At 41.6% G+C, this 23,714-nt stretch overlaps 2 protein-coding genes across 4 annotated transcripts in view; one reads left to right on the top strand and one right to left on the bottom strand.

Annotated features, from left to right (window-relative positions):
* hectd1 (HECT domain containing 1) overlaps positions 1–20,073 on the top strand; it is a 38,606-nt gene extending 18,533 nt beyond the window's left edge. Inside the window, exons 25-44 of one of the 3 annotated variants that reach the window (XM_037694948.1) lie at positions 514–690; positions 4,403–4,837; positions 7,481–7,702; positions 8,471–8,604; positions 8,715–8,871; positions 9,918–9,994; positions 10,079–10,230; positions 10,315–10,369; positions 10,469–10,691; positions 11,821–11,903; positions 14,116–14,243; positions 14,346–14,547; positions 14,678–14,815; positions 15,524–15,993; positions 16,134–16,292; positions 17,102–17,180; positions 18,248–18,341; positions 18,589–18,739; positions 18,828–18,972; positions 19,322–20,073. In XM_037694948.1, coding sequence (XP_037550876.1) covers positions 514–690; positions 4,403–4,837; positions 7,481–7,702; positions 8,471–8,604; positions 8,715–8,871; positions 9,918–9,994; positions 10,079–10,230; positions 10,315–10,369; positions 10,469–10,691; positions 11,821–11,903; positions 14,116–14,243; positions 14,346–14,547; positions 14,678–14,815; positions 15,524–15,993; positions 16,134–16,292; positions 17,102–17,180; positions 18,248–18,341; positions 18,589–18,739; positions 18,828–18,972; positions 19,322–19,459 — 3,419 coding nt within the window. In that variant the 3' untranslated portion in view covers positions 19,460–20,073. Of the gene's footprint in view, positions 1–513; positions 691–3,874; positions 4,838–7,480; positions 7,703–8,470; positions 8,605–8,714; positions 8,872–9,917; positions 9,995–10,078; positions 10,231–10,314; positions 10,370–10,468; positions 10,692–11,820; positions 11,904–14,115; positions 14,244–14,345; positions 14,548–14,677; positions 14,816–15,523; positions 15,994–16,133; positions 16,293–17,101; positions 17,181–18,247; positions 18,342–18,588; positions 18,740–18,827; positions 18,973–19,321 lie in introns of all 3 variants that reach the window. The other 2 variants (XM_037694947.1, XM_037694946.1) reach the window with 2 other exon arrangements.
* A 586-nt stretch (positions 20,074–20,659) lies between these two features.
* ap4s1 (adaptor related protein complex 4 subunit sigma 1) lies at positions 20,660–22,036 on the bottom strand. Its single transcript, XM_037694690.1, has 6 exons — positions 21,885–22,036; positions 21,581–21,723; positions 21,416–21,502; positions 21,256–21,324; positions 21,008–21,019; positions 20,660–20,881 (listed from the first exon to the last, which is right to left on the bottom strand). Exons 2-6 carry the CDS (start codon positions 21,716–21,718, stop codon positions 20,753–20,755), a joined length of 435 nt encoding a protein of 144 aa, XP_037550618.1. The 5' UTR covers positions 21,719–21,723; positions 21,885–22,036; the 3' UTR covers positions 20,660–20,752.
* Between the last annotated feature and the right edge of the window lie 1,678 nt (positions 22,037–23,714).

The following is a 23,714-nucleotide window of genomic DNA, read 5'->3' as shown; positions in this document are numbered from 1 at the left end:
GGATGGATCTAGATTCACACATAAGGATAAACTAGACCAACTGAGCAACAATAAAATCAGTCATAACAATGACGTACAAATTAATTCTGCTGATTCGCACAGCTAAGAATACAGCTTTATGAGCCGTGAACACAAAAATAAGTTGCAGTTTAGAAAAAAAAAAACTGCTCAGAGTGCAGCCACATGGCTCGTCGGTCACTTGGAAGAAAATGCTGAGTTCAGTGAAGGTCGTGGATTTTTTGGGGGGGCAAATTTCCCGTAATTGCGAGGTTTTTATTACCAGCGTCTCCCAACAGCCACGACTTCGTGAGACGGGGACGAGGCTGAGCCCGGCCACCTTACGCAGGAAGCTCGTCAATTACTCGTGTCCACAATCTGATTATTGATTTTTGTTCTTGACCAAAGCTGAGGATTGAACCAGTGAATCGATATTATCAGCTCCGTCTTCACTAGAAGAGACTGGAGCGACAGTGGACGAGGCAGGCCTTGATCGTCTCTCTCTCTGTCCTTCAGGTAAAGCTGTGAAAGAGGCAGAGGCGAATCTTCGTCGTCAGCGCCGTCTGTTCCGCTCCCAGGTCATGAAGTACATCGTGCCGGGGGCGCGGGTCGTGCGAGGGATTGACTGGAAGTGGCGAGACCAGGACGGGAATCCACCAGGAGAGGGCACGGTCACCGGGGAGGCTCACAACGGTAAGAAAAGAAGAAACCCTAAACACATAATGTTCCGTTCATTCCATTTAAAGTACAGCAGTTGAGTTTGTAAATTTGTAATTTTTGTATTTTTATTTTAAGCTTCTTAAACAGCAGTGCTGCTCCTTGTTTCTGTCCTCATGGGCCTGAAATGTGTGCAGCAAATATTTAAACCTTTTTTCTCTGGCGCATCTTTAAACCACATCTGGAAAAATCTATTTTAACCCAGCTGTTCACTGAACATGTTTGCATTTACCACCGTCTCCTGATTCCCTCCTACACATGACCTTTGACCCTGTTGATGTCAGATGTGGTGTAGCTTCATGGTGACATAGTAGGTTTACTCTGTAGTCAAGTTTATTCATCTTTTAACACATTTTTGATTCTGTTCAAAGGTTTAGACTCTAAATGCAAGTAAGAATGTTGCCTCTTTTAAGTACATTTTATTTTTCTATGTATTGGCAAACTTTATTGCAGTATGTCCAACCATTTTCATGCTCGTCCACTTCCTACCTTCACTTCAACAGTTTTGTCCTGGGGTTGTCGTGCTTGCAGAATAATCCTTGAGACCTGAGAGCTTTATCCTCCTCATCCTGGTTTACATTGAGCTTAATGGTTGGTTTCAGAAGCTCTTCAAAGTTCTTAGGACAACAGCTAAGCTCACTGAAACTTCATCACATTCTCAAATTTGCCCAAGAAAACAGGCAAATTTTTTTCATGCAGATTTCCTGAACTGAGTGTTTGTGACCAGCGAGCCATAGTTTGTGAGAATTACGGCTTATTTTCACGTGCTTGCCAAACTGTATTCAAGGCCGTGCAGAGTATTTCATTACACACATTTACCCACGTCTTATCCAAATCGGCTTGTTTTGTACCCACCTCTTCAGCCTCCCCATGTTTATGATTTAATTTCATAATTATCATTGAGCCCTGGACATTTCTGGCTGTAGCCTCAGATTTTATCCATCATGAGAGCTTCTGCAGAAGTTAAAATACAGCTCTACATCTCTAATGATACAGAATGTACAGAAACAAACTTGTGATGGCTTTGAAACACTTAATGGCTCTGGGAATATTTTGAATGAACATTTGATGCTCTAACCTTTTGAGCGTATTCAGAATTCAGTGGCAAGACACGAGGAGACATTTTGGAGACTCCTCTGCAAATGCAAACTAGGCTCCAGTCAACCCAGCAAGACACTGGCTTTAGTCAAGTACAAAAGGGCAGCCATCTTACTGGGGGTACTTGTTTTGGTTTCAACTTCCTGGTTTGGACTTACTGGTAATATTTTTGAATTGGCGACTGAAACATGAAATCAGTTATAAAGAATCAAACAGGCCTTTTCTGTTTTATCAGCCTCAGCAGGATATTAAAGTGGCTACAGTCCGATCTGTGTGCACGTTGCTTCTACTCCACAAGAAATAAGTTCAGATTGGCTAAAACCAGGAGATTTGTGATTTTCTTTAATCCTCTCGCATAAAAAGCTGAATATTTTTTACAACGTGGACCTTTTAGTTTGGTTCTGCTCCTCCGGTTCTCCTTTAAATTCAAGGTGTAGAGTAGGTGGACAATAGAATGATTTACTGCATTCAAGCTGTGGAATCTTCTAAATCGGTTTTGTTTTTGTTAGCTGGGGTGGCTTTTATTTAAGATTTTAATCTGGAATTTAGGGTTTAAAACAAAGTGAGGGGTACAATTTTTGATTTTATTTAACCTTTATTTATACAGGTAGTCTCAATTTCAAGAGAGATCTGTTTATGACCTAAATTGAATAAAAAAAAAAACCTAAATATTTAAGGACAAAAAGGAATTTTAAACAGAGCTGCTTGTTTTCAGTCTAGAACATTTACCTCCCCCTTCTCCTTCTCTGGATCTGTTGTCCACTTTGTTCCTGCTCTTTTCAAACTTTACCTTCTGTTCCTGAGCTTTGCCCATAAACGCCACCATCAGGACATTAATCCATCATTGTTAATGTTGTCACACTCTAAATTTATTCCTTTCATGTCTGTGGTTTATTTTATTTTTTGCGCTTGTCATTTTTTCTACTCTTGCTTTTACTGTTTTATCTATTTTTGTGTGCGTGACTGTCCTGAACTTTCCTCCGAGTCACTGGAAATATAAAACATAAAGAGCTTCATGTTGCACAAGTAAATAAAAGAAGCAAACAGCACGTAATTCAAGTTTTACACTTGTCAAAATTCTTTAAGTTCACCCAACATTTTTCCTTTTTTAAAAAGTGAATTTTTGTAATTCTGCAAATGAAAACCAGTGTTTTTAAAAACGCAGTCTGTCTTTGTGCATCAGATATGTTTTATAAATTATAAGTGGTCTAATTTCGCTGTGGTGGAGCTACTTGTCACCAAAGCTGCAATTTTTTGAGAATTTTTATAGTTTGAAACTTTTCATGGGAATAAATGAGAACATACCTGGAGTTTAAAATATTAAAGGTTGACCCTAAACAGGGATTTTTATTCATATTGCTTGGGAAAATATATTTATATTTAAGCATAATTTAGACTAAACCAGATTTCAATGCTGTGCCATGAACCGAGAGGTACCGCAACCAAAAAAGTAGGGACAGACAGGACATGGAGGGACAGACGGGACATGGAGGGACAGACGGGACATGGAGGGACAGATGGGACTGCCTGTATTTAGAAAAGAATTACAACAAAACGTTGCTAAAATGTATAAAATTCCTTGATCTCTAAAGGTTTTGTATGTGAAACAATGAAGTCATCATATACAAATTAAGACAACAAGTTTCTTACTTTCATGAACTTTGTCATAACAAAACAAAATTTGTTTTTTCAGTATGTTTAAATTACCCCCTAATTCCTGTTGACTCAAAATTCCCATGAAAAGTTTCCCTTCTAAACTATTTCTAAAATTCTGCAGCTTTACTTCTTGTGGAAAGTTTCTGAAGTTTCCTAAAATTTTCTGACCCTACTTGTCACCAATCAAAATTATATTTTTTATGTTTATTTTATTTTTTGCTTGTAATCATGATTTTAAAGGTGCTTTTTAAATCGAGATCCAAATTGGTACAGAGTCGAGCTGTTCTGAATGTAAGCTGCTTGTCTGCTGTCTGCCTCCTGTCTGCCACTCGCTCTGTGTTTTTCCTCTCTTCCGGGTCTCTGACATCCATCCGTCCGTCTCCCTCCTATCTCTCTGTCCATCCAGGCTGGATTGATGTAACGTGGGATGCTGGCGGCTCTAACTCTTACCGTATGGGCGCTGAAGGGAAGTTTGACCTCAAGCTTGCTCCAGGGTACGACCCTGAGTCGGCTACCACAGCGCCATCACCCAAACCTATCTCATCCACTGTTTCAGGTCCCGCCTCATCCACGGTGGGACCCTCTGTGACACCAGCGGCCATTGGCGGAACCACCACCACCACAACTTCCACCTCCTCGTCCTTCCAGCAGCCTTCCTGGAGCAGCCTAGTGAAAAATAACTGTCCAGATAAAGGCGGGGCCAGCTCCTCCAGCAGGAAAGGAAGCAGCAGCTCTGTCTGCAGCGTGGCTTCCTCCTCTGATATAAGTCTGAGCTCCTCTGTGGGGCTGGCTGGTGTAGGGGGTCTGCAGCTAGACAGGAGGGCTGAGGGGCTGCTTCTGGACCATGGCATTGGGGTGGGAGGAGTAACAGGAGGAGGGATTGGCTGTGACGGACACCAGCCAGAGCCAATCGTTGTGCTCTCTTCTGCAGCAGAAGGTGGATCCGGTTCAGCGTCCAGCTCCAGCACGCTCACCGCCGACACAACTGCGACCGGAGACGAGCACCACTCCCCCACAACAGCTGACACCGACCCGGCGACGGCCATCTCCATGGGACTGGTGAGCGTGAGCTCTCCCGACGTCAGCTCAGTGTCCGAGTCGTCCAGTAAAGATACGCACTCCCAGAGGCCTCTCTGCTCGGCGACGAACTCACGGCTGTCCGTCAGCTCCCTGCTGGCGGCCGGTGCCCCCATGAGCTCCAGTGCCAGCGTGCCCAATCTTTCATCCCGGGAGGCCAGCCTGATGGAGTCGTTCGTCCGCCGTGCGCCCCACATGTCCCGCACCAACGCCACAAACAACATGAACCTGAGCCGCAGCAGCAGCGACAACAACACCAACACTCTGGGCAGGAACGTCATGAGCGCTGCTAGTGAGTACCACACACTGATAATATCATTACAATATGGTAGTAACATCCTGCTGGGCTGTAACGTCATTGGTAACACCACTAATCTTTAACTCAGCACTTCATGAGCCAGATTACTAATTATATGAGTGATAGAACTCCGATTATTCATTATTATTACAGTTCAGTCTGGAGGAAACAAAACTTTGAGACAAGTAAAGCCTGCTGTGATAAACATACCATTTATTTTAGAGTTTGCTGTAGTCACAGGAGATACAAACTCCAGCTCTCAGCCTCAGATTGTGTCTTTTAATAATGCACATGACTCGGCTGTGTACAGTGATAAAATCCACGCCAGATGTGGAATAAATAAATAAATAAAATGGGTACAACAATAAAATTAGGGGTCGATCAGATTGCAGCTAGATAAACCAATAGCCTGTTGACAGGGTCACTTAATTAAAAAAAAAAAAAAAAATTCTGAACTTAATCCAGTTGTTCTCAAATTGGGGTGTCTCTTCTTCTCCCCCAACCACTGAAGCTCTAACAGAAAAGGTGTAGCTCTTAAAACATGCAGATGATGATTATTTAAAAAAAAAGTCTGGCCCCAATGTGCCTACATTCATTGCTCCAGCAGATTCAATCCGAACAGCGAAGACGGCAAATGATCTGTCAAACTGACATTTCAAACATTAGCCAGCTCCACGCCTGGCTGGTCGACCAGTCAAATGCTTCAGATACAGTGAGACTGTAACAGAAAATCTGTTTTTTTGCACCTTTGAATCGCCGACTAATCAACAGCCCCGTGAGATGCTACCTTAAACCAGCATCAAAGTCTTGAGAAAATATGATAATCTTTTGTAGACCTGTCACAATAAACAATTAATCGCACGATAAATGAAAATTCACAACCTCATTTTCATTTATCAGCTTTATCGTTTCTTTGTGTTTCTCTTTCTACTGAAGACACTGGATGACAAAAAGCTTGACTGGTGTTCTTCACTGACCTCTCCCTTTCTCTTCTCTCTAAAATCCATTTTAACGATCCAAAATCACGTTTTTGGATCGTTAAACGCAGCTAAGCTGAGAAGCTGGTTGAAGAAGGGTACCACACTCAAAACAAATTAACAAACATTTCTTCTTGAATTTGACAATAATTACTAATTATTGTCAAATTTCAAACGGTATTATCGTTTATCGCAATAATTTCTGAGACAATTAATCGCCCAGCAAAATTTGTTATTGTGACAGGCCTAACCTTTTGTTCCACAGCTGTAAAGTTTTCTAGGTCATAAAAGCAGCCCCCCACTGTCACACAGCTCTGCTGCACAGTGTGTCATGGCCTTATTTCTGTGAATTAGTTAAGGTAATCATTTCTGCTTTGACCTTCCTGCTGTGTTTTTGTGTGCGGCTGAAACCGTCATGCTGCTGTGTCGCTGCTTTTTCATCAGCATGGGGGCTAAAGCCTTGGCCTTACTGGATGACAAACCAGCAATAATTGAGGGTCATTAGGAGCACTTTAAGGGCAGTGGGCTTTCCATTTGGTGTAATGGCCCATAATCAGTCCACAGTGGTTTTGAGGATGCTCAAAGCGTTCATAACGAGGTTATGGTGGTTTATTTGGGTGGAGGTGTATCAGAGTCCAGGGTGGCAGTAGTGGCATCCCATCTAAGGTGTGAGGCCTGAGTCCACTGGTGTGGCTTTGTGCTCCAGAATAAGAAGAATTCACCTTGACCACATCTCCCATCATGCCACGTTTCTGCAACGACTGATTCATGCTCTCCAGTAAAACGTGAGTGGAAGCGGGGTGCATGTGGTCCAGATTCTGTGCAGAAAGCCCCTCTGCCTGCATCCTCTCCTGCTGCTGTTGATGTTTACACCACAGCGAGGCTCAAACCATCAGCGTGGTTACATCTGGGCACGACGCAATAAACCAAAACACAAATGTATTCAAATCATGAAGTGTACAGCTGAAGTAGTATTTTAATACTGTGGTTACTCTATGTTCAGTGAGCCCACTTGCTGTTCTGGTAACTAATCGCAGCATGTTAGTTCTGTCCTGATTAGGTTTCTCACCTGAGTTAAACGTGCAAGTGAGGGTGAGGACTTCCAGATGTTTTTTGTTGTTGCAGCAACAGAGTGACTCTGCTTCATTCCCATTTATTTATAAAGCAAATGTTGGGTAAGACTGAAAATAGTAAAAAAATAAAAATAAAATGAATGCAGTCATAACAGGACACAAAATATGACGGATGATCAAATGGATTCAAAACCAAAGATATGAACAGGTTTTCAGTCTGGTTTTCAAAAGATTCAGTGGAGGAAGCAGATTTACGTTTTTAGAGGAGTTTCCACAGATCTCTGAGTTTGAGTCTGGAATGGAGAAGCAGGGTTTTTATCCATGTGATTGTGAAATATTAAAACCCTGCAGTTTGAACATGTGAAGCCTGTTCTCGTAGCTTCGTGCTGGCGTGACGTTTGTTGTGTGTCCTGACTGAGCGAGTTGTGACGGTACCGTTGTGGGGACGTGCTGCCGACGTAGTGTGGTGTGACATGAGGATCCTATGACCTCCTGACCCCCAGCAGCAGTTTCAGACTAATAAACAGGAGCTGCTGTTTGTTGACTGTGACTAACTGCTGTTTGTTTGTTTGTTTGGTTGTTTTCAGCTTCTCCTCTCATGGGCGCTCAGAGCTTTCCTAATCTCACCACCACCGGCACCACCTCCACCGTTACCATGTCAACTTCCATAGTAACCAGCGGCAATAACGTAGCCACGGCAACCACAGGCCTGTCAGTGGGCCAGTTGCTAAGCAACACCCTGACAACCAGCCTGACATCCACGTCCAGCGAGAGCGACACGGGACAGGAAGCTGAGTTTTCTCTCTATGGTTGGTGGACACGCACGGAAACCGAAACGCACACACAAAACGACAGATACACACAACGGACATAAAAACACAAACACTCTTTCAGCCTGCTTCAACTATTAGTTCATGCTTGACTCACAGCATGGAGCTAATTTTATTTTTGTTTAAAATATAAGTTTGTGGACTTGAATAAAAGCTTATTGTCACATATAAAAATATTAATTTTAAGGGTGTTTATCAAAAAGAGCTTAATTTGTTACTGCTCTTTTTTTCTTCTTCTTTTTTTAAATGTTTTGTTTTCTTTGTTAAAAGATGTTTTTGGAGGTGCATGGCTTCTGCCCAGTAGCTGAGTTAAAACAAGATCTGCAGCTTCTTTTTTGATGAAACTGAATTAAAGTTTACTCTGGTTAACCTTGGAGGCGTTAAAATTTGAGTGTATTCGGTTTGTTTATTATATTTTTGCTCATTATCGCCCGCTGCCACTGAAACAAGAAGACAGATGTTTTTTTTCTTCTATATAAACCCCTGGATGTATTTTTTTAACCTCTCAAACATTTATAATTAATAACACCACTTTGCAGTCAGCCACAACTAACTGACTTTAAAGAGCATTAAAATGGTTATAACACCATCCCTTCTCGGCAAAAGATGATCTTACTATAAAACCAACATGGAAGGTGGACGATGTGAATTTCCTCATGAAATGTTGGAGCTTCAGTTAAACAGCAGTTTTGTTGCCTCTGGATGTGAAGCAGGATTCTCATGGATGTCTTTTCTCTCGATCTAAAGACTTCCTGGACAGTTGCCGTGCCAACACGCTGCTGGCAGAGCTAGATGATGAGGAGGACCTCCCAGAACCCGATGACGACGACGACGAAAACGAAGATGACAATCAGGAGGACCAGGAGTACGAGGAAGTTTTGGTACGTGTGCAGGCTTTGTTCTCTGCCTTGGATAAACGCCGTCTGTCGGCTCCGACACGCTCAGACTGAAGTCACGGGCTCACCTTAAACAATTGTGTTCTGCCTTACAGGAGGAGGAAGAGTATGAGACTAAAGGAGGACGCAGGAGGACGTGGGACGATGATTTTGTCCTGAAGCGTCAGTTTTCTGCTTTGGTCCCTGCCTTTGACCCCCGACCAGGAAGAACGAACGTCCAGCAGACTACTGACCTGGAGATCCCTGCACCAGGTACGCACTGAGTCTTATTGACCTCAGGCTGGCATGAAACACTCCACACTCTCAGATTAACATGAATTTATTGTGTAATCTGCACAAAATAAAAAAGAGGTTATAATTTGGTGTGAAACTTTTAAGTAGAACTTAATGTCTGTCAGAGGTTTTATTAACGTTATTCATTTCTTTTTAATTATTTATTTGAACCGTCCATTGTACAGGGTGAAATAATTATACAACACTTTAGTGTTTTTAAAAAGAAGAATTGTTTGTAAAAGTTTGTTTTTTTTGTGAGTTTTCTCTCCACACAGTCGCAACATTTCCTGGAGTGTTTGCTGGCTGGGAAAAAAATATTTTTGGATTTCAGATCAATTGATTTATGTTGGTCATGCAGAAAACTGGACAATTCTGGTCTTTTTTGTAATTTTCTGTGCTACCCAAACCAAAACTGTACAAGTTAAGGGCAGTTGTCCTTAACATGTGAATAACGATCTTTGAACGCTACCGGATGAAAGTTGAGACGCAAAATGCCAAATGTGTCTAAAATGTCCATCTGGTTCTGTGGAAACACAATAATTTATAAATACAGTCCTTGTTTCAACAAGTCCACGCAGCCTCTTGGAAAAGTTAAAAAAACAAGTAACATTTGAAATCGCATTACAGAAGAACCTTTAATTCAAAACTTGAACAAATGTTTCCTGTTAAACGATGTAAATTATAATAATTAAATCCAAAACTACACCAATCCCTCAAAAAAGTAGCGTCCACGTTATGTTACTGTGAAATATTAACATTAACGAAACGAAGCTTCAGCCCAGGTGGAGAGATGGCAAAGCAAAGTTATTATTAGCATTAGCCGTCTTCCTGTTGGAGACCAGCTGTTTCTCATTAAGCAGCTGTTCAGGCTCATCGATGACCCGAGGTGAAAGATTCTGATAACGTCCGTTTGGGCCACGCTCCCCATGTTGTCTTTATGACGGTGCAGGTTGTTGACGCTTGATGGAGTTCTTCACCTGCTGTGAGAGCTCATCCTAAAAGTAAAAGTTTATTTCTCTCTGCAGGTTTAGGAGCGCCTCGATCGGAGGTTCGGGAGGAAGTGGAGTGTGCTCCATCGCCTCACCTCGCGCTCACTCTTAAGGTAAGAAAGTCACTCTTTAAATAAGCGACTTTAGATACTTTCTTCCAGAGAAACTCGATGTTGTGTGTTTGTGTGTGTGCTCAGGTGGCGGGGCTGGGCACGACACGAGAGGTGGAGCTTCCCCTCTCCAACTTCAAGCTGACGATCTTCTACTACGTTCAGCGGCTCCTGCAGCTCTCCTGCAGCGGATCTGTGAAGACGGACAAGCTGCGCCGCATTTGGGAGCCCACATACACGTAAGACTGAGCTCATTAGGAATAACTGAACTCAGATTTTACCGTGAGGCACTGAGTTTTCACTGCTCATGTGGTGTTCTGCAGGATAATGTACCGGGAGCTGAAGGACTCCGAGAAAGAGAAGGACGGTGGAAAGACGGTGAGTTATTCTCATCAGGCTTGGAGAGAACAGGAAAACAAACATAAATGTGACTTAGAAATAATAAATGCTCATTTCTGACATTTTCCTGTTTTGCAGGAATTCGTGGAGCACAGCGGTTGGGTCGGGGGTCGCTCCGGCGGTCTGAGTCCGAGCTCAGCCAATCAGAGCAATGAGATCCTGGGTTGGGCTAGGGAAGTAGCGCAGGCTAAAGCAGGCTGCAGCCAAAACGCATGCGGGGTGGAAGATGTCCTGCAGCTGCTGCGCATCCTGTACATCATTGGAAGAGACTCGGTCTCTAATCCACGCACCTTACAGGAAGGTACGACAAAAACACAGCTGGAATCAACGTTTCTACCGGAGTCGATTTAAAGCAAGGACAGCAGAGTCGACAGTCGTTTTAGGGGAGGAGTGGAGCGTTGGGGAATGTTGAAACTAGGGGTTGAACGACTACATAATTTTTAAACTCGACATTAACATAATAAAACTAGTAGAACTCGAGTAGTTGATGATGTCATAGGATCTCAAGATGCAATAAATCAATAAAATAAAACCGCAAAAAAACTTAATTTATTGTTTACATAAAAAGACCAACAAAACATCGGGAACGTATATTATGCTCCTACCATTTATCATACTGCAAATAAATCACAGGAAAACCAAAACTATTATTATTATTAAGCTGCAAAAGTGAAAGAAACGTGCAGCACATAAAAAACTAAACTTGAAACCAGTGGGGCAGACGACCACCCCGCACCATCGCCCGTGGTGCTCCGCATTAGGTTTAGTTTTACAGATTATGTTTTCTAGGTTTTTTTATAGGTTTAGAGATTAATATTTTTTGCTTTTTGTTTGTGAACAAGGTCAGAAGGAAGCTGGTTCTGGTTCGGTCGATTGGACCCGGTGTTACACCATATTCTGTGACCTGCAACAGTGCATGCAACACTGCCCCCTACGGTCACAAAATACGATGGTCACAGAATTTCACACGGCACAGCTTTGCAGATTTTGCAAACGGTAGTTGAACCGGAGGATTAATCTTTAGTGAAATATTTCCACACTATCGATGCATTTTTACCTTTTTACCAAGACTGGGCCTGATCCATGCCATCTGTCCGTATGGAGGAATCCATTTTGTAGCTTTTACTAGCTAACCCGCGCTCGGTGCGGATCACGTGACATGTGACATAATGACGTCACTACGAATACTCGACGTGAAATTTAAAAACTCGATAGATGTCCTAGGAATCGATGTGTAGATTACTCGAGTAGTCTGTTGAAGCTAAAGTTTGAACTAAGATCGGATGCAACAAGCTCTACTTCGATAACTGATCGCTGAATTTAGCTGTAAACAAAAATGAGGACTATTCACTTGATGAGTCTGAACAATCATTAAATGTTGGAAGCAGAGAAATATTTGTCTGTTGGTGATCTTTCAAACCTGTGTGCAGATGTTGATGAGCTGCAGTTCAACGCATCTTCAGAGGAGTTCACCAGCAAGAAGGTCACCACCAAGATTCTCCAGCAGATAGAGGTCAGCGTCTTCTAACATTTTGTGTACATTTATCAACTTCTGTGACAGTAAAACAAAACACTAGATTTTTTTGATTACTACTTTCTCTCCACTTAAACAAGCTTTATTGTTGATGTTCCATCAGTAGTTGTGCTGGAGTCTCTGCGACCCACAAATCCATCAGAATTTTTCAGACTGCAGAAATATTAACAGGAAGGCACTGCTTTTACCTTCTTTGGGAGTCAAAACGTTCAAAAACTGCTTCTATTTGACCCGATGTTTTATTTTCTCTGAAGATGTTTCTCTTTTTCTGTGATTTAGATTTGCATAAAACTTCAGGCACAATTTAGCAAAAATATTAAAGCGAGAAGTTCTGATGGGTGTTGCAAATGTGATGAAATTATTCAACCACGTGGAGTTTAGAAAAACTAATACTTCAAGCATATTTTTTAAATTTATTTATTTATTTCAACAAACTTGACTTTTTCCTGCCGTTCCTTCATCAAAACGCCTGTGTAGTGAACTCAGCCTCCAACCAAAACCTGCCTCTGAAGACCTTCATGGGACAGGAACTGTTATTTCATTGATTTGAATCCAGAAATACAAATTAGCTCATCCAGAGACTGTCTAATTGTATCCTGAAGTAATCAATCGCTCCACCACATGTACCACATGAGGTGCGAATGACAATAAAGAAACTCTGACTCTGACTCAATTGAAAGAACACTCTTCTTTTATATTATCATCACTATTTTATAATATCTTGATGAATCAAAAGTGTGTTTAGTTCATACAATTTCTAAATGTTGAAGTGAACCACTCCATTTTAAATCAACTGTGAAACAATATTAATGATTTTTTAATCCTCATTTAAATTAGAAATCAAGTTAAATGTCTATTTTACAAAGTAATTATGCATTTTGATCTTCTGTCTGAAATGAAAAGTAGTGATGTCGGTCGAAAGTCAGAAAAGAGTTATTAGAACGAAGTGGATTGTTTTTAAACCTAGCAGACGGTAAATAAGAAGCTACTGGCACCTGCTTTCTCTCACTTCGCCATAACATGTCTTCTGTCTGTACTGAAAGTCTCTAAAACATTCCTGCTGTTTTCTTGACTTGTAATGGCCCTCTGACATCACTAGAACCACCCCCTGTTGGTTGTTTCAACCAATCAGGAAGTCCTGAAGTGACCGGAAGTGAGAACTCTTTAAGAGTCCACACTTCCTGGAACTTCTGAGTAGTGAGTCTTTTGTCTTCTTGAGTCTTTGACCGGAGTCTTCCTGGGGTCTTCTTGAGTCTTTCATGGAGTCCTTCACTTCTGAGTGGAATCTCTGACTGAAGTCTTCCTGAGAGTTCCTAAGGAACTTTCAGATTTAATCAATAGCTGATGGATTTGACCGTGAGACAAGGGTCCGTCCATCCCAGCTGGAGTCACAGCGCCTCGCCGTGAACTCACCCGGGCGTAACGCCCTACTACTCCTAAGGAAGCTTATTCTGTTGAACGGAGTACCGTCACTACTTCGGATGATTCTCAGCCATCCTGACCGGAGACGCTGAAAGGTAGCGTTGAAACGGATCTCTGTACCGGAGCTGATTTATCTTCTGCAAAGGTAACGAGTCGCCACGCATCGAGTGTACCGGGGCTGAGCTGGGGTCGGATGAAGGGTGCCATTCCTAGTCAACACACTTTCCCTCATCCATCTTTTCTCTCCATTTAAACTCCTTCATTTCCCATCTTTAAACTCTGCTATTTTGCCAGTAGCCTAGATGCCTTCTTCAATGTCCTGTTGTCTTATTAAGTAAAATGTGCCAAGTTTTATTAATCAGAACCAGATCAGCTAATCAAGTGTACAATGTTTTGATGTTAAATTTTGATTCTGTTCAATAAATGACCGCATTTATTCTGATGGGTCAAAGGAAATTAACGTCTCATGTCACTGATTAAACAATCCACGCATAGTTACCTCGGTCACATGGCTGTAATTTAAATAAAAAAAGAGGGAACCCTTTTATTTAAATATATTGTAGTCAAGGGCAGCTAACCTAGCCCTTAGCACGCTACACCTGTCAGCTCAGATTAACACTAAAGGAAGTCTCATGCACCTCAGATTAGATTAGACAGGACTTCGTTGATCCCTTGTGAAGACTCTTTCAGGGAAATGAATAAAAGAACCTGTTGGGTTTTAGAGGCGAGTTTGTTTCTGATCAAAGTGTCGTTTTGTGTTTTTCTTCAGGAACCTTTGGCCGTTGCCAGCGGAGCTCTGCCTGACTGGTGTGAGCAGCTCACCTCCAAGTGTCCTTTCCTCATCCCCTTTGAGACCAGACAGCTGTATTTCACCTGCACTGCCTTTGGGGCCTCCAGGTGAGAGTTTCTGGGGCACGGGTCTGCATCACATCTGAAATAAACATTTGGTTGGGAACCGCAGGACAAAGCTCTTTAACTGTCTGGTTTGTGCATCTCCAGGGCGATTGTGTGGCTTCAGAACCGACGGGAGGCCACCATGGAACGTTCCCGACCCTCCACCACAGTACGGCGGGACGACCCAGGAGACTTCAGGGTGGGTCGTCTGAAACACGAGCGGGTCAAAGTCCCCCGAGGGGAGTCCATGATGGAGTGGGCTGAGTCAGTCATGCAGATCCATGCTGACAGGAAGTCCGTCCTGGAGGTGAGAGGTCGCCTCAAACCAACACTGAACAGCAGTTTGAATGTTTTCTATTCGTCGTTACGACTCCGAAGATAATTTTATTCACGTCCCGGCAGAAAATAACAGATGTGAACATGTTCCTCGTGTCCAGGTGGAGTTTCAGGGAGAGGAAGGGACCGGTCTCGGTCCGACTCTGGAGTTTTACGCTCTGATTGCTGCTGAGTTTCAGAGGACGTCTCTCGGTATCTGGCTGTGCGACGACGACTTCCCCGACGACGAGTCGCGACAGGTCAGTCCCAGAAACGTTGAAAACATCTGACGTTGTTTGAACTAAAGTGGATTTTAGTTTTTATTACTGTCGTTATTTCAAAATGAGGACATTTTATGGTTCTTATTTCAAATTTAACTTTTTTTTTTTCACATCAGGTTAAAACGATTGAGCCTGAGGAATCAAAAGGAAACACCGTTTAGTTTCTTTGATGATAAAATTTGCTCAGTCTTGTTGGAAACCAGCTGGAATTAAATCACGGACCTGGTTTGCCCCTTGATTTGCGTCCCAGGACTCTTTAGGAACAGATTTCATCAGGCCTAAAAATAAAAATACCATCTTAATATTAAAAGCCCAGTTTAAATCGGTGTGCAGCAATCGGTACGTGTTGAGTGACTCCCAGCTGCAACGTCGACAAATTTTAGCTCAACGTCTGAAAAACTGACCGAGTCGGAGCCATTTGTGTTTAGTTATCTCACTTCTCTGTAGCAGCCATCCTGAATCTGGTTGAGTCCAAGTTTTTTGTCACTAATGATGTGAAATGTTAAAATAATTCACAATCCTGTGATGCGTGTGGTAAAACTAGAAGAAAAGAAAAACAGGATTAAAGATCATAAGCGAGAGATTGTTTTGGTAATGATAAAAAAATTCCCACAAACTAACAAATCAAACGAGGTTTACTGGAGTTAATAAACTGATCCCAGTTCTTTGTGTCCCTGCTGGTTTTAGGTGGACCTGGGTGGTGGTCTGAAGCCTCCAGGATTTTACGTGCAGCGTTCTTGTGGACTGTTTCCTGCTCCGTTCCCCCAGGACAGCGAGGAGCTGGACCGAATCACCAAGCTCTTCCACTTCCTGGGGGTCTTTTTAGCCAAGTGCATCCAGGATAACCGTCTGGTGGACCTGCCGGTCTCTCAGCCCTTCTTCAAGCTGCTCTGCATGGGGGACATTAAATCCAACATGAGCAAGCTGCTGTACCAGTCCCGCAGCTCGCTGCCGGGGCACGGACCCGAGCGGTCCCATGTGCTATCAGAGGTGCAGTCGGAAGCGTCCACAGAGGAGAGTCAGGAGACGTTCTCAGTGGGCAGCTTCGACGAGGACTCGAAGTCCGAGTTCATCATGGACCCTCCTAAACGTAAACCGCCCGCCTGGTACCACGGCATCCTGACGTGGGACGACTTCCAGCTCGTCAACCCACACAGGTCAGAACTTTTCTTCTAATCCGCCTCTTTACAGGCGGGACATCACTTCTTGTGTCGATATAATCCCTCCACACGGACTGTGCGTACAGGGAGTCCACTTCCTCTGCAGGTTCTGATCTTTCTGGATCTTCTTTGTCCAGAGTCGGTTTCCTGAAGGAGGTGAAGGAACTGGCGCTGAAGAGGAGACAGATCTTATCCAGCAAGACTCTGTCTGAGGACGAGAAGAATACGAGACTGCAGGACTTGATGCTGAGGAACCCGCTGGGCTCCGGACCTCCCCTCAGCATCGAGGATCTGGGGTAAAACACACACCGATAAACGATAAAAAATAATAATTACCATATTTTTCGGACTGTAAGGCGCATTAAGCGAAACTGAAACATTTTACAGATTTTTGAGTGTCGTGTAGCACATAAAATTGGTTCGAGGTCAGTAAGCACAACCAGAATTAATCCATAAGGTGCACCGGATTATAAGGCTCACTGCTGATTTTTGAGAAAATGTAATTATTTTAAGTGTGCCTTATAGTCCGAAAAATACGGTACTGAGGGGAAAATAAGTCTGAATAATTTCACTTGAACATACCTTGTATAAAACTTAACAGATCAAATCTCATTTTATTTATTAAACCCTGTACAGTGCAATACAATAAAACAGTTGTCCAGCAACACTGAAAATAAACAATAAAACAATAAATCCATAAAAATCCATAAAAATCCACACCTAACAGGCAAGAAAAGACAAAGAATAAACAGACGATGAATTAGTCAATTTCCACCAGATTTTATTTTTAAAAAATCAGCTGAAAAATCTGAAAACTTCTAGTAGAAGACACGAGTTTTGCACCGAACCACCGAGCCCAAATACAAATGTTTGTAAGTCGTCGTAATTTTGCTGGAGGACCCAAACTGTCCTCGTTGGTTTGGGTTTTTCTAAATAAATAATCCAGAATTTGTCGTAAAGCGGACGTTGGTGAAGTTGCAACACTTTGTTTTGAGTCAGAAGAAGAAGGTTCTGGTTTGTGATTGTTCCGTGTTTGTTTTTTGTGTATTTCGGGTCAGAACTGCAGCCTGAATGTGATTTTTCTGACACTTCTCTTCTCGAACAGATTAAACTTCCAGTTCTGTCCGTCGTCCAAAGTTCACGGTTTCTCTGCGGTGGATCTCAAACCCAACGGAGACGACGAGGTAAGACGCGCACAACGGTTAAACTCTTCAGCTTTTTTAGGTGAAACATAAATCTGAGACGAAACAAAAACCTCGCAGCTCATTTTGTTTCACAAAATAACTATTTTCATTAAACTGTGAATGGTGATTTGGTTTAATGTAATTTGTTAAATTTGATTAACAGTATAAACTGAATATTTGCTAATATACAGTCCAGAAAGATCCCAGCTGAGTCGTTGCTTTATCTAAACCTATAAGTGCATTATGTTTTTGTATTTTAAAATGTGAATCCAGTTAGAATTTACTTCGACTAATTTCCACATCAGTCGTTTGTATTCTTCCTTTTTTTTAAAGTCATTAATTCAGATCAATCCAGAGCTCAAACCACTGATTGTTTCATTTAAAATGAGACAAACAGGACGGTACAAAAATTTTAAATTCAACCCTAATTTTATTTTGTTATAATAAAATCTTCCTGACAAGAAAAAGAAACGAGGGAATCTAAACGTTTGCGCAGTTTTAGTTCATCAACTTCCTTATAAACCTCACAAAGATTAAAGGTGCAGCTTTTAAAAGATAATAGTTAAAGGTTTCCAAGTTACCCTGAAGCTTTATTTTGTTTTTCATCATTTCAACCACAAATCATTACAGAAATTTTTATTCTAGAAGTGTTAATTTCCTGCCATCTGTCTTTTGTGTACATTTAGCCAAGCCTGTATACTTTTCTGAATAAGCTTAAAATTTATTTGTTTTAGCAGTTCATGATGTTAATTTATCAGGTTCATAGAAACATTTAAAAATATTTTTCTATGTTGCCTTTTGAGCGTTCTGAGCACCGCCACTTTAAAGAGCCTGCAGCCCGTTTGGACCTCGGTGTCAGAAAAGACCACAAATAAAGGACTTTGGATGGAAGACTAGAAGAATTTAGGATTTAAAAAAAAAGAAGGGTGTGGACAGACGGGGGGGAGGCTCGGTTGGATTCTGATGTTTGTTTAAAAAATTAATCAAACATCTGATGGTGCGAGGTGGCGGCCCGTGAGACAGAACGTTGACCGTCTCCTCACATCAGTTCTTCTCTGTTGATGCAGATGGTGACCATGGAGAACGCCGAGGAGTACGTGGAGCTGATGTTTGACTTCTGTATGCACACTGGCATCCAGAAACAGATGGAGGCCTTCAAAGGTACACACACACACACACACACACACACACACACACACACACACCCCTGTAGTTTCTCTTTTTAACATCTTTTAATTTTTACAGCTTTGTCAGTTAACGCTGTCTCTTCCATTCTCATTAAAATCGTGTATTTATCTTATTTAAAATTAACTTCCTCTTTAGTTTTTTTAAATTGTTTTTAAAATATATTTTTATTCAGTAATTATGTTGAATAAAAGCGAGACTAATCCTGTTATTTGCTCCTCAGAGGGTTTTAATCGCGTGTTTCCGATGGAGAAGTTGAGCTCCTTCAGTCCTAAAGAAGTGCAGATGATCCTCTGTGGCAACCAATCACCTTCCTGGAATGCCGATGACATCATCAGTTACACCGAACCAAAGCTTGGCTACACCAGAGACAGGTGCTGCACCGCTCTCTCTGCAGAGGATATTTGTAAAAATAAAGGGATGATTTGAGTGATTGGTTTTTGTTTTTAATCCTCTCTGCAGCCCCGGCTTTCAGCGCTTTGTTAGAGTTCTATGTGGGATGTCGTCTGATGAAAGGAAAGCCTTCCTGCAGTTCACCACCGGCTGCTCCACGCTACCCCCCGGCGGCCTCGCCAACCTGCATCCGCGCCTCACTATCGTCAGAAAGGTACATTCGCTCAGTTTAAAAGGGTGAAGCGGTTGAGTCTACGGGTGGGAGTCTTCAGGCACCTCCTGTCTCGACTCAAAAGACTGAGTGTTAAAATTTATGATTATAGCTCCTTGAAAATTAACAGATTTATCTAATTTTATGTCTAATAAAGAACAAAAACACTCCAGAAAACCCTTGTAATCATAAACTGCCTAAGATTAGCATAGACGCTAACTTAACATTGGAAACACCATAGAGAAGCTAAGGTGATTAGCATTGTTTAGTTGTTTTTTCTCCACTGTGGTTCTGTGTTAACTACAATATAACGTAGGGTTTTACCCTAACCTTGACTTCCTGCCGTCCTCAGGTGGACGCCACCGACTTGAGTTATCCCTCTGTCAACACGTGTGTCCACTATCTGAAGCTTCCCGAGTATTCCTCCGAGGACATCATGAGGGAGCGTCTGTTAGCTGCCACCATGGAGAAGGGCTTCCATCTCAACTGACCTTCGACCTTTGCTGCTGTCACGCTGAGCATGCGCCTCAAAAATAGAAATCATCTGTCCGTGTTGCCGGGGCAACCAGCCAAGTGACTGATAGACGGGCGGACGGACAGTCTGCTGGATGGAGAGGTTCAGGTTGTGGAAACATCTTCAGTCCTCGCTCCTGACACCCTCTCTGATCCTGCAGGCTGGTGTGTGTCTGCGTGTGCGTGCGCGTCTGTTCGGTCCAGTGCCTGGTTCGACTTTTAGTTTTCCATCAGTCGTGCTCGCTTTCGTTTTTCCTCCTCGACTTGTTTTCAGTTCGTCTTCAGTTACATTTCACTTCTGCGTGTGCGACAGGTTTTCGGTTTGTTTCTGACCCGATAGAAAGGTCAAAGTTCAAAGAGCTTTTTGTGTTTAATTTCTGACGAGCTACAAAGACATAAAAACAAAACACTGGTTGTGTGCGATGCACATTTAAAGATGAGACAACAACAAAAAGCTCTGCTCTCCCTGTATTTTCTTTGTATATTATAAACATTTATTTAACTGAAGTTGCAGTTTGGGGTAAACAGATATTTTCAAATGTGTATGCTCCAAAAAATAATCATTAAAATGTTTGCAAAGTATGAAGTAAAGACGGAGTCTTGTGTTTTCATTTGAGTCTGTCGACCAACGGAGCAGAAACCCGTTTATTCTGACGGCAGCTCATAAAACGTGTTTTGGTTCCACATTGCCATTTTCTAAAAGATAAAATATCTTTAAAACTTGCGGTGGCACATTATTTTAATAACTGCAGATTATGAATTATAATTGTACTGAATTTTATTCCCATTTCATTACAGATGCAGGTTTTCCAGATACTGTACATATTTGTATAGAAAACGTGGACCCAGGCTTTAAAACTTAATTGGGATGATGTTCACTGCTGTTCACCTCTGTACAGAACATTTCCCAAAAAACCGTACTTTTAAACTCAAATATAGATACCCACCGACAAATGAGTTTAAATTTGGAAAATGTGTAGAAACCCAATCAGAACGTTCAACTACAACAAGAAAATTCTGTAAAAGTTCACTTGGAACTAAATATTGTAAATCTGGTGTAAAGATTCAGAACCCTGAAGGATTTTTATTAATCTTCAACCATAGAGTGACAAAAACATAATTTTATTCTTAAAAAGTTATAAAATACAATCCAACAAAAGGCTGTTTCCCTCAGGGATAAATTTTACTACGAACTGATTTATTCAGTTTATAAGCATTCAGAACAGGAAGTCTTAACGTCAAACCACTGATTGATAAACTTATTGATCTGTCACCCGTCCACCATCTTGTTGATGGCGGTGAGCGGAGCGAGGACGCGGCTCTTGTTCGTCTCCACGATGTGGCCGTTCTGGATCATCTCGTCCAGGATGATGTGGACCGAGTCCAAGTTGAACATGATCTGATCAGGTCATGGGGTCAAAGAAAGCTCAACACACAGGCGTGTTACTTTATGATGCTTTTCGATGTCATTTACAGATTTATCAGCAGCTTATAAAGATCCTGTTTTCTGCTGCACTAAGGATACGTCAAGTTCACTCTGTTGGGAGACAAACGACAACGGTTTAATAATTCATTAAACATGTCCACCGTTAATGCATTAACGTTTCTGCAGCATACAGGTGTGTTGACACCAAGACAAAGTCGGCAAGATTTTTTTTTTTCTTAGAGCAGCAGCTGTGGTGCCCCATCAATCTGGGAAGGGTCAAAGGTCTTTTCCAAAAAGTTACATGGGCACCCTGACTTAAGTTTAGTTGAAGAGGGTCTTGAACTCACCACACGACTGAAGTACTTGTCCAGAACTTCCACAAAGTTCTGAATCAGTTCGTAGATGGACAGCTCGTTCTGCAGGAGTCCAGATGAAACAAAATTGTTGTCAAACGTGAAGTGACGAAAGCATGAGGTGGTACAAAATGCTTTATTTATATTAATTTACCTCGCCATGTGTGACTCCCATCACCACATAAAGAGCAGCATACTGACGATAAACCAGCCTAAAGTCTTTATACTCCACAAAGGAACACTGAGGAGAGACATGAGGCAGAGTTAAAAGGCTCCAACAGCTTGTTTCGGTTTGAAGCATAGAAGTACCAGCAGGTACCTGGTCCTTGTGGCGGCTCAGGCAGCAGCGAACAGCAGCGGCTTCCAGCGCCGCCCTCCTGCTCAGCTCCACCGGCTCGTAGTACCTGGAGAGTCTGGTCTGACCCTGCTGGTTCACCATCAACACGAACTTAATCATCCTGTCTGCTGGTTACAGAACAGCCACAGACATAAAAAGTTATTTTATCATGTGTTGCTGGAAAAACAATGTGTCCTTAAACGCACCACCGCTGGGTGAAGCTAAGCAGCTAGCTTAGTTAGCTTCAGTATTTAGCTAAATAAATCGGACATTAAAAAAAACAAACATCAGATTTTAACCCGCCGTGGTCCTCATCTAGTCCCTCTCAGAAAATCAGCAGTTTACATCTGGTAAATTAATGGCGACATAATCCACCATCAAATAAACATTAGGAAGTAAATTTTCTTCTTCGTTTGTTATTTTTTCTTCTTCTTCTGTTTTCCTATTTGAAGTTTGGCAACAAAACAAAAACTTCTTTACCGCCACCTAGCGAAGTGGAAAGTAGGAAAGACATTTAATTATTTATTCAACCTTTATTTATACAGGTAAATCCCATTGAGTCTCGAGGACTCATTTACAAGAGAGACCTGATTTCAACAATTTATTATCTGATTTATTAATTTCGAGTTATATAAAAGCCCATTTCCGTCACTATGAGGTCAGAAACGATCTTCTAACTCATTATGACTTAGCATTTTACAGCTATGACGTATCATAAAATTATGATTTGTCATTTGATAAAGCAATAAATACAAATAATATTCAGGAGAGAGTTCTATATGTTTTTTTTGTCGCAATAAAGACAGTGACAGTAAAAAAGTGATAAAAGACAGATTGGACAACAAAAACAATATAGTAACTCACATATTTTGAGTTTTAGGAAATTTATTCATCTGGGTACTTGGTCACGTGAACACACTGTACAAGAATGTTTGGATGACGTCACGTCGAATGAAATAAAAACAGGGCTTCTCTTCATGACAGCAGTGTGTCATATATGTTTTTCTGTCAAATCCAAAAATAATAATCGCTATATTAGATCAAAGTTTCAAACAGATACTGTTATTACTGGGCTTAACTGTGCACAAAAAAAAAAACTACAGCATATCATAAATCTAATACTCGTATTGTAAACATCTGTGACTCTAAGAAAAAAAAGCTGTTAAAACATTTGATTTGTGCAATTTATTTAATGTATTTATTTGAATAATCCCCTGGTTTTTGTTCATTTGTTAGAATATACATTGATAGCTACGTTTTTAATTCAACCTTTATTTTTACAGGTTAGTCTCTAATAGTCTCATTTGCAAGACGCCTGTTTTAGTCAGACAACATATAAAGTACAGACAACAATAAAGACTAAAATGCAACAGAAATAAAAGTAGTGTTATAAAACAATACATATTAATTTTTCTATTGACCTTATAAATTGTTTAAAATACCTTAAAGAAATCAAAGTGGACAGCTTAAGCTCTTTTTGCAAGGTGTTTCAGGTTACAGGAGCAGAGAAAGAATAAGTATTTTTGCTGAGTTCAGACCGGATTGAGGGAACGCAGGTAATGATGGCCTGAGTGCGCACGCTGTAACTGCACTGACGACATGACTGGGAGGAGAAATAAAAAGGCAGCACACCAAGGAGTGACTTATAGATGAAGATGTGCTGCTGTGAGAGCCTACGTGTAGATAATGGGTATGGTAGTTAGAACCAGTTATGAATCTTAGGCCATGGTAGACTCCAACATCTGCAAGGAGCTGGCAGGGGCAGCACCTTTGAACTGTGTTACATAAAAAAAAAAAATCATTCATTATCTTTACCCACTTCTTCTCTTTCGGGTCGCACTGGTGCCCATGTCCAGCAAGGTACATCCTGGACAGGTCAGCAAGTCGCGATATCACTCACAGAGTCTCATACACAAGTAGGTATCGTTCGCCTTGTAAGGTCGGAATTGTCCCTTTTCCCATGCCGTAACCTAAACCACGAATCAGAGTGCAGTGTCCTCCCACTTTGTCCCGATCTTTTTTTTTTTTTTTTTTTTTTTTTTTAATGTGTTTTTTCTTTCTTTTTCTGTACATGGGCACCAGTGCGACCCGAAAGAGAAGAAGTGGGTAAAGATAA

Source organism: Nematolebias whitei, chromosome 21, assembly GCF_014905685.2.
Source record: "Nematolebias whitei isolate Nwh7 chromosome 21, NemWhi1, whole genome shotgun sequence".
Lineage (NCBI taxonomy): Eukaryota > Metazoa > Chordata > Actinopteri > Cyprinodontiformes > Rivulidae > Nematolebias > Nematolebias whitei.
Note: the sequence above shows the minus strand (reverse complement) of the source record. Positions and strands in the feature narration are given on the sequence as shown.

What these genes read in the sequence shown, in the direction of transcription:
- ap4s1 (XM_037694690.1), bottom strand. Translation starts at nt 21,718, where the DNA reads ATGATTAAGTTCGTGTTGATGGTGAACCAGCAGGGTCAGACCAGACTC. An exon ending in TGAGCCGCCACAAGGACCAG is followed by an intron (nt 21,503 to 21,580) that starts GTACCTGCTGGT and finishes GTCTCTCCTCAG; the next exon opens with TGTTCCTTTGTGGAGTATAA. An exon ending in TGGGAGTCACACATGGCGAG is followed by an intron (nt 21,325 to 21,415) that starts GTAAATTAATAT and finishes GGACTCCTGCAG; the next exon opens with AACGAGCTGTCCATCTACGA.